Source organism: Thunnus thynnus, chromosome 1 (assembly GCF_963924715.1).
Source record: "Thunnus thynnus chromosome 1, fThuThy2.1, whole genome shotgun sequence".
NCBI classification, from domain to species: Eukaryota; Metazoa; Chordata; class Actinopteri; order Scombriformes; family Scombridae; genus Thunnus; species Thunnus thynnus.
Window position 1 is genome coordinate 17,278,106 of NC_089517.1, and position 10,548 is coordinate 17,288,653.

The 10,548-nt window shown below is 37.2% G+C and overlaps 1 protein-coding gene across 1 annotated transcript in view; it reads left to right on the top strand.

Annotated features, from left to right (window-relative positions):
* The window catches only part of igdcc3 (immunoglobulin superfamily, DCC subclass, member 3), a 61,511-nt gene extending 56,689 nt beyond the window's left edge, over positions 1-4,822 (top strand). The window contains exon 14 of the mRNA XM_067587507.1: positions 749-4,822. Within this exon, the coding sequence (XP_067443608.1) occupies positions 749-892 (144 nt within the window). The 3' untranslated portion in view covers positions 893-4,822. The remainder of the gene's footprint in view (positions 1-748) is intronic.
* Positions 4,823-10,548: the final 5,726 nt, after the last annotated feature.

Below are 10,548 nucleotides of genomic sequence, written 5' to 3' on the forward strand. Positions count from 1 at the left end.
GCCACATCACGGGTGTGCTCCCTTTCACTTCTGCCTCTTTACAAACTGCATGATCACTTGATTGTTCATGTTTCATGCCCCGGTTTACATGTTTTTAGCAATGTCACCATGTTGTGAGATTTCAGAAATTACTTTGGTGAGTGTTATTATGTGTAAGTGTTATTATAGCCAGTAGAATCAATGGCTGGAGCTACAATTATTAAGCAATTAAGCAATTCAACACTGTGAATGAGAGGCTGGCAGCTGTGTTTTGCACTAGAATGCAAATATCAGGATGTAAGATGTCATATATTGAAAGAAATCCTTATCACTTTTTCAGCAAAAAGACAAAGGTAGATGTCTTACTTCTTTTTTTCCACTTCTCTTTTTTTTTTCCTTCTCAAAACAAACATTTGACAAACAGCTTTGTGTCTCTGTGGTAAACAATGAGCCCACCTTCTCTCAGTCACAACCTGCTGACACCAAATGACAAATCAAAGCAACATTGAAACTGAAATTTTTCAGTAAAGCAAAACAATAAAAAGGTAAATCTTCTCAACAAAGGAACACAGCTTAATTTTTTCTGTGTTTGACCAAAAAGGTGTAGACTGATGCTACACTTTCTGCGAAATCTATTTTGATGTAAACCAATGCAAGGAATAAGCAGAAGCCACAATCGCGCTGAAATTGTCATTTAAGTTAAAAAAAAAGCAACTTGACTATGATTGAATTAACTATATTTTATTCTCTTGTTTGCATATGTTTTCAGTCTGACAGATCTCTTGTCTCCTACGCGCTGAATGACACCCAGCTGTCTACAATACCGTTGGACGAGTTCACCATGGAGCGGGATATTGAGACGCAGTTCCAGGAGCCTCCGGCAGCAGGAGCGGGTCGGCAGGACCAAGGCTAATCAATGTATGAAGGCCAATTCACACGGCACTGTCTGCAGTGTCCACTTAGACTCTTCTCTCACTCAGGTTGACAAGTGTTTCCTTTCAAAGTAGTTTTTCCTTTTGTGCAAAGATTTTTTTATTGGTAAGTTAAGAGGTTCTAGAGGATCTAGGACTGTATATTGGAGTGTTTTTGGCCTGGGGCTTTGGAGAGCTCTCTTCAGTTGGACGGCTGTTTTCAGCCAGGCAGGCCAGTTAAGTGTTCTTTACTTTCACCATTTGGTCTTTTGTTAAGTTTCTGGTGTTGGGCAGCACACAGAATAGAGGCCCCAGAATGTCCTTGTTATACAATGATGATTTTATTTTTAAGTTTATAAATATATATATACATATATATCTTTATCACCTATATGTCAAAGTGGTTATAAGTTATTGGTCTTATCTCTACTTTTCTGTGGATGTCAAAGACTCCTGCTGCCTGCTCTCACCTACCAATGATTCCACCTTCTCGCTCACAGAAGACCTCAGCCTTCTTCCAGGGATTCGATATATTCTGTCTCAGGACTTTGTTTCAGTGATATCAACATTTTTTTATGAGTTCTCGGCCTTCATACAGGCACTAGACTTGGCTGTGTGAACCTTACGATTCAACAAAAACCTACCTCAGCCGGAATGAATGTGTTGCGGGAAGCTTTTAGGGACTTTTAACTTCCCATGTGTTCACAATTACTTTACATGCGGAGGAACTGATTGGTCAGAGAATTACAAGATCAGGTGCCGCACTACCTCAGATGTCAAGAATCGTCTCTCTCCTCCTGCTTGTCGAAGCAAAATGAGAAAAAAAAAACAAAAAAAAACGAGTATCCAACATAAAGCACTTCCAAATGCTGACGTTAATGTTCTACCTCAAGATAACAATGTTAATGTTGTCGCTGTTGTTGTTGTTGTTTGTCTGTTTATTGCATAATGAAAAAACCCTCTTTTCCCCCCTCTGTGAAATCCTGGCTTCCCTCTGTTGATGAATATGATGTTTGTAGATACAATGTCAGTACCTCATGCAAGTTGACAGACTGATAACACTGTTGTATGGATTACAGTATGTTAGGGATATGTATGAATTATGCTGTTCCATTGTAAGCTCTTTTTATTTAGATTTTATGTCACTTACAAGATTATAATACTTTTTTTTCAAGCATAGTTGCTTCAGTTGAACGTAAACACCATTAGAGATACACTGCATCGCTAATGACATTGTCCAGACTATTTACCGCTAAATGACATGTGATACATAATGTTCAAATGGACATACATCATATATGTATCTACAATTACTGCTATGATTGAATTATGTGTGCGTTTGTATTTGTGAGTGTTTGTATGTGTCAAATATGTTTTATTGAGTGAGTGAGTATTTTCATTTAAGTGATGTATGTAAAAAAAAGAAGAAGAAAAAGCACAAAACTGTCCTGAAAACATCATTCCACTATTGTTGGTGTAATAACTTAAGGAAATAGTTTGACATTTTGGGAAGTTGCTTTTTTGGTCTCCTGCTGAGAGTTAGATGAGAAGGTTGATACCACTCTCATGTATAGAGCTGGATGTAGGAGGTTATTAGTTTAGCTTAGCATAAGCTCTCACCTCTAAAGCTCACTAATTAACATGTTATATCTGGTTTGTGCAATTTGTACAAAAGACAATAATTACTTAGTGTTTGTAAAGTGAGTAACATACTGTAACTACCTCTTGACTAGAAGTAGTCTGGTCTCGTCATCACCGTGAGGCTCCCAGGTAATGAGTGTAGACGTGCTTGGCATCAAATAGTTACATGTCATTTTTACATTTCTGCTTGTGTACAATCAAGGTATAATTTATTAATTAGTGAGCTTTATTTTAGAGGTCTTTTATTTTCATACAAATTTCCTGTAATTTTTCTGAGTAATTTGCAGGTATTTAACAGTTAATTTCAAGGGCATTTGCAGAAAGGGAGGTGCAATTTGGTGCAAATTATAAGAAAAGTTAAGTTGGTTTAGTTAGTAAGTATGCACTCATTATATTTGGGTTCATAGTTGTTAAATCCTTAATAAATTAGACTCTTAATTATTTAAACAACAGAAAATGCTTAGTTTGTATTGGTATTGGCATTTTAGATTCTTTCTTAAAAAAATTAACATTTACACAGCGACTACTTTTAAGAAATTATTTTTTAAAAATTCAGGAAATTAATAGGAAAGTAAGAGATCCATAAAATAAGGTGTTACTGAAATTGTTTATAGCATTTTTAAGAATGTGCATATATATTGTTTGACACACAAACTATACACTGAAAACTGAAAGAGTATTTTCTGTCTGTTAAAGAATTAATAAGATTTTTTACAAATTAACAACTACATATGAAACTACAACTGAACTGACTTAACTTGTTTTCCATTTTTCTTATAATTTGTACCAAATTGCACCACCCTTTCTGTAAGAAAAATGTACCATTTATTACCTGCAAATTCCCAGGAAATCAGTATAAAAATACTGTGATCTTTGGAAATGCTGGTAGGCGTATTTTTGAACTTAGGACAGAGGCAGCCAAACTGCTTCTCACTGCTTCCAGTCTTTATGCTAAGCTAAGCTAAGCTAATCACCTCATGCCTCCAGCACCGTACTCAGACACAAGTAAGGTGTTAATCGTCTTGTCTAACTCTCCGGAAAAGAAGTGAACAAGCCCAAAATTCTGAACTTTTCCTCTAATCTAAATTAGCAGCAGTGTATCTCTAATCTCATTCGGGATATTTGATCCTGCAGTGCTCTTAGTTTTCACGTCTCATTTACTTGCCTCCTTTTATAACAAAGGAGTGGCCTTTTACACTTCTGGTGCCCAGGAGACATGACAGTTGCTGATCATGCTTGTCTATCATTACTCACTTCCCAAAACCACCGCTGCTGCTCAGCCTTCTCCCTCCTGTCAACACTGACCAGTAAAGGTGCTTCAGGAACACCATGTTTATAGTAACGCTGGATGCTGACGACCACAGGCGGAGAGCTGGTTGAGGAGGATAGAAGGTCGTCGGTTAAACGATCGCAGGGCTTCTCTATCCGGCTCTCTGCACTGTGGTGTCACATATTGTACAGGACTTGCTCTGATGCATTATGGTTACCTACCTCAACACTGTTTTTGGCCTTTCTCTCAGGTCTTAATGAAGGAAACATACAGAGTACGAATAAGAGAATTACACACACATATAAATGTAAATATATTATAATTGTCGACATGCTGGACAAGAGACAAAAAAAAGTAGACAGAAAGGGACACACACAAATGGAGGGAGAACTTTTTAGGACTTTTATCATGGGCACTAACGATTAAAACGGTTCAAGTTCATGCTTAGTGTCTAGTGGATGTGAATGTGTAACTTTGTTTATCATCAGATTTTTTTTGTTCTTCCATATCACAAGCTGTTAACTTTATTTTTTTTTGTCACTGGTGTTTGACTGTATATCCGCTGTGGAAAGTTTACCTGTGAATAAAGTAAACTGAGAAAAGTTAAAGTGGGTGGCACTTACAACTCCAGCACACACGAAATTCAAAACGATTGGTTTATTGATTCACCTATTTAACTCGTATTTTAGTAAGGCGACGTTCACAGCATTAAGTTCGGTTCAGTTCAGTTCAATAAGTTCATTCTGAGCAACGGATTGGGAAAAACGGTTCACATCAGCCTCCTAGGTCAATTTGTCAGAGATATCAGAAATTTCTGACCTCTATGATACATCCCAGTTGGTGAAAAGAGGCAAAAAAGCCACAAAAAACCCCAGTCAGTGGCAGTCATATCTAAATAAAATTCAATATTAAGAATAATACGATTGATTCAGCCAATATAAAAGGAGCTATACAGTTTTTTGTATCTGGTTTCACTTAATAAACTGCTACAAATTTATAACACACAAAAAAAAAACAAAAATGTGAACACACCCAGTTTTTCCCATTCTACTGACTTTTGTGTGAATGCAGCATAAGTTCCAAAGAATAGTAAATATTTCTTTCAAAATGTATATTTCACTTATTGTGTCTCTATTTCAGTATCATATCTTCTGAACCTCCACGACATTCCACGTGAGAGTTGTACGTGTCCCCACAGCAGAGAATCACCTGCTGTGTTATCGTGTTATGCAAACCTGCACACACAAGTCTCCATTTTAGTGATCATCTTAGGCTTTTTGAATTCATTTCTTTATGCTTGTTGTTTGTCTGCAGATTTTCCGCTTGCATCCATTTCTTGTATTTAATTGTACACAATTAGTGTTAATATCATGTTACAAGTGTTGGAAAAAAAACAATAATGGCCAAAATAGCAGAACACATGCCCAACCTTAAATGTCTCCTGCTTGTATATTTATTAACTAACTAACTATGTGATATTTTCTCTCCAAGGCTGCTCCGGCCTTAATTAGTGTTTTTACTTGTGTTGAGGGTAATTTCACTGGAGAAACAAGTGGTGTGCTTTTCTTTCTTCCTCCCCTTCCTTGCTCTGTCCCTCGATGTAACCTCGGGTTAATCTCCTGCTGCAGGATATTGCCCACATCTCACCCGTGGATGTGACAGGTTTTAGTGCCATGCTGTTTAACCTGATTCATTGGCAATGTGGTGCAGTGACGATCATGTTTACGTGATTAGACTTCGATAGGTCAGGTTGTGGTATTGCTGTATATTAGAACTTGTGTGATGTAATGGGGCCTCAAAGCTGTTCTCGCTGACTGACTGGTGCTGTAACTCCCATCAGCTGAAGGGACAACATGATTCCTTCGCTGATATAGTTAGTGGGAAAAAAGGGGGCCTTTGTCTTATATATTTTGCAGCCTTGGGAAGTGCTGTATCACCAAACCCTACTCCTGTGTGCTCAGGGACTCTCAGATCCTCATGTTATATGTGTGTATCACAGGTCACACTTGGTTTTCTGTACTTAACATGATTTTCCTCTTTAAATTCTGCTCTGTGTCCAGTCCAGATGGTTTTGCTGTAAGGAATGCCTTTGTTGTTGTTAATTTAAGTAAATAAGAGAAAGTGTTGGCAGGATAATGATCGTTTATTTGTTTCATTTGGCCAGTCTGCTAGAAACACAAAGGGAAACTTTTCTCAGAAAATAGTTCAGCTGCCTCCTTAACGTGCCAAACAAAGATGTTGGCTCACACATTAACATTAGGTCAGAACATCCGTTAAAAGATAATCTGTAGTGACTTCAGGGAAATCATCATTAGAATTTTTTTCAATTCTCAGTTAAGGAGTTACTGTTTAACTTTTTGAATCCTCCACACGTTTTCCTTTTGATTATAAACTCTGCCTGGATTACCGTAGAAGTCATCAATATGCTTCTCACAAAATTTGAAAAGCTTTTGTTCCTGGGCTAGTAGCCTTATTTAGTCCTATATTTCTGGCACGTGATTTCTCAGTATGCAGTCTAGAGCTGAAATAATTGGTCAATTAATTGATTAGTCGCTTGATAGAAAATCAGTCAAAAACTATTTTGAGAAATGATTCATCTTTAAAGTAATTTTTCAAAATTCAAGCAAAAACACCAAACATTAACTAGTTGAAGCTTCTAAATTTTGAGAATTTGTTGCTTTTCTTTATTATATGTGATAATAAGCTGAATATTGGTTTGGAGCCATAAAAAAGTTGATTTATAGATGTTTGTTTGGGCTTTAGAATTATTTTTATTTTCACATTTTTTAAAGCAAAAGATTAACAGTTTCATCTGGAAAATGATTGGCAGATTAATCAATAATTTAAGTAATCAGTTGCAGTCTTAATTAATTTGTACTTCTCCCAAAACACTCAGGTTTTCATAATGAAGGCGTCCCGGACCAAACTGGACTGGACTGGGCATGTGCAGGGTTTGTTTTACATTGAATATGATACCAGTATATCATTCTAACTGTGCAGTTCTTTGCCTTATTATGCATAAACTGAACGTAGATCACATGATCAAGTCAGAAGAACAAGATTAGGCTTAGACTGTATAATGTCTGCTATGAGTGTAATTAAAACGCTGTAACTCAATGCTTGATCTCAAAGGCGAGGGAATTTGGGGAATATTCTGACTATGTTCTCTTTGAAAGTCCAAAAAGCCTGATGCAACAAGCCTCTGTTTGATATATCCTTTAAATTATGGGGTATTGATCATTGTGGCACCAAATGACCATCCGATATGATTGTGAATTGATTACATTTCCGATGCATTTATCTCTATGGTGTTCTGCTCTGAGACCCCGATGACTGTACGTATCAAATAATGCTGAGTTTAAAGATTTTTCCAAGTAATTTATACTCTTGTCAAATGGTGATTTAATGTAACTGTACTTTAATGTTTGAGATCAGTATTATATTTTATATACCTCTGTCAAGAAAGCAGGTTGAGCCCAATGTATTTAAAAGTAGAAGGCAGAGAGAAACCTACAGTAGATCTGCATGAGAAACAAGAAGCTAATGTGTTATTTTTTGCTGAAATTAATCATTATTGGACTTGTGATGTTAACACTGTGATATTTAGCCAAATAATGGCAAAAATAATGTTGTGATCTCAATATAGTGCAAATTGATGGTCCCGTCTCACATTGTCGGTCAATGTGTATTGATGGTGTGTATTGATGAAAATAGGCTGAGGCGACCTTGTGGTTGACAAATGTGAATCTGTCTTGCCCTCGCTGATGCCTGATGATCACCTCATCCTCATCCTGTTCCCACCAGTCATCCTCGCATGAGTGACTCGGGGTGAGGTCCTGTCAGTCCCGTTACCCTTAAAGTGACAAGTTGTCTTCATTTTCCTTCATGAACCATCTTTGCTTGAGGAGAATGTCTGTTTTGTATTGATGTTGTCAACACAATCTGACACCGTTCAGTCATCCTTTATTTGGCCAATGAAATAAGAGGAACTCCTGACTGGGATCTGCTCTGCAGGTGTGATTGACTCCCACACCTGTCCTGTGAAGTTAGCATCAAACATGGAAGTCAATAACACTTTCTCTTTGCAAAAACATTGTAGTTTAAGCCTGCTTACGTGACATGCATTGTAAAATCTTTATGTGTGGAGCATCTCATAACAGACTAGTTTTACTTGTATTTGACTTATTATATTTGGTTCAGTCCTGCGGGGAAATAATGTCAATATATTGTTACCATATCAAACCATGTGGGCGTAAGAATATTTGACCTGCTCTTGCTCATTGTTGCTGGTTTGCATCTGGACTTGTGTACTCATACGCAGAAAATATAATAACTGATATAAGATTAAGTTTTAATCGTTAAAGCTAAAGTTTGTTTTTATTAGCCATGCATGTTTTTATTCCACAAATCATTATCATCTCCAGCAGAAATGTCAGATTTGTAGGAAACTGGATTTAAAGCCTGTGAAAACTTATTTTAAATATTTGTGATTAAATAAGCAACAATCACATTTTAAACTTAGGGGGGAAAACCATCCTTGGTTATTTATTAATTGTTTAAATGTCAAAAACTAATGGTCTGCTTCTGATCTCTAGTTTACAGTAACAAAACAACCCATAAACTGTCATCACATTTTGATTCAGTTTGATTTGATTGTTTCTAAATCCTGATTGGTGCATTAAAGTGCATGACATCATTTTTTTCTTACTGATCTCAATTCAAACCAATGAGGAGAGAAAAAACAGAAACACAAATACAGACATCTGTTGTGTGAAATAACCAAAATGGCTCTAACTTTTGGCATTACTTTTTATGTTCATGGAGGACCCCGTCACTCACAGTAATCAATCACTGATTGAAGAACTATCTGTCTTCAGGGCCTTTAAACTGTCAAATCTGATATGTGGAAATACAAACAAGGTGTGAAACGCATCACAATGTGTTTGCTGGCTCTATTTTTGGCTGGACCGCAACGGGCCAGCCCTATAAACATGAAAGTCTGTGACTGACTGACGGACTGACTGACTTGACCTAGTCTCGTTTAACTTTTTTGGCATTGTCAGAGGACTTTACCCAGGGAAATCAGACTGCTCCATACAGATAACACACACAACAATAAATTACTTGAAAACATTAGAGATACTGGCTGTAGGTCCTGATAAGTTTGAAGACTATAAATGAGCCTGAACAATAATCCTATAATGCACACAGGACATAACCTCAAGCACAACTGGTCCTGATGAATTTGCAGAAAATAAAAAAATGAGCATTGAATTATTGGCTATAAAACACTTTCATTAACTTATTTTCTCTTCTTGGTCCGTTGGTTATCACATTGTTTAGATAACAAATTAATTTCTGTCTAAATTTGCAATTCATAGTCTGAAGTGTTGCGGAAAATCTGACCACAGCAAAGGGCAAGAGTAGAAAAAGATGGTCTGCCACTTTATTCTCACTACATCCTCATTGAAACTGCTTGTAAAGGTGCTACAGGTCATTTAAAAACTGGTAAAATATCTATTTAATCTATGCAGTTTTGTTTTTGTTTGTTTTTGTTATCGCTGCAGGGTTCAAATGTGGTGCCAACCTGAAACCAAAAACCATATACATTTCCAGTTGTTTAAAGTATTTGTTGAATGTTACAAAAGACGCCTCACTTGTAAAGTAACCTGTATTTCATATATTGATCGACCATTTGGAAGGAACAAAGGGAGCACAAATCTTTAAATTCAGCCCATGATCACACATCTGTTTGTCTGTCTGTGTGTTTTCCCGCCTTTCTGTCTTATATGTCTCACTGCCTCTGTCTGCTTTTTACTGTTTCTTCCACAGTCCAATTCAGGTCAATATGAGATGATTTAATAGACGTTCTCAGAGCATTGTCAGGGATCACTACTGTATGTCTCCCCAAATGTGTTTCTACACTCTCTGTAGACCCAAGATGTCGCAATTATAAATCTGTATACATATCCACATATACTGTATGTACTGTATGTGTGTATGTATATGTGTAAAAATCAAAATAGACCATTTTTAGTGGTTTGTATTTGTTTTAGGGTTCATTGTGCAACACTGATTGAAGAAAAAACAATAACAGTGATAATAAACTAGCTCTAGTAATAATAAATCCAGAGACTGTCTTTATTGTGTGTGTGTGTATGTGTGTGTGTGTGTGTGTGTGTGTGTGTGTGTGTGTGTGTGTGTGTGTGTGTGTGTGTGTGTGCGCGCCTGTAGCTCAGCTCTGTGGAGAAAGAATCGTAATTTACAGCAAAGATATGTGTTTTCCTCCTCGCTTCCTCTGGTCCGCTGAGATGCAGCAGATCAATCTGATGCCAGCTTCTCTTCTCCCTCCCCACGTTACCGTCCTGTTCTCCTGTTCAGCACATTAGCTCATGACCTGCTGGCCAGACAAAGAGTATTGAGCACGAGGTCCAGAGCTCCAGGTCGATGAAGGTTAGTGCCGGACTTAATCACGGTGAATCCCAATGCATGATTGGACTTCAAGACAAAGGCAGAGTCCAGTATGGATCAGCCTCTTCTTTCTCTGTCTCTCTGTCTGGTTTCCTCTCTCTATTTTTGGGGTGAAGTACTAAAGGATAATTCCAGTTTATTAGGACTTACTGTAGGTCTTTATTTGGAGTTTTGGCCATCATTCCTATCGGGAATAACATCAAACTCACCAGAGGTCATACTGTATGTTTTAAACAAACCCTCAGGTCAGCCAAACTTATTTGGAAGAGAAAATGA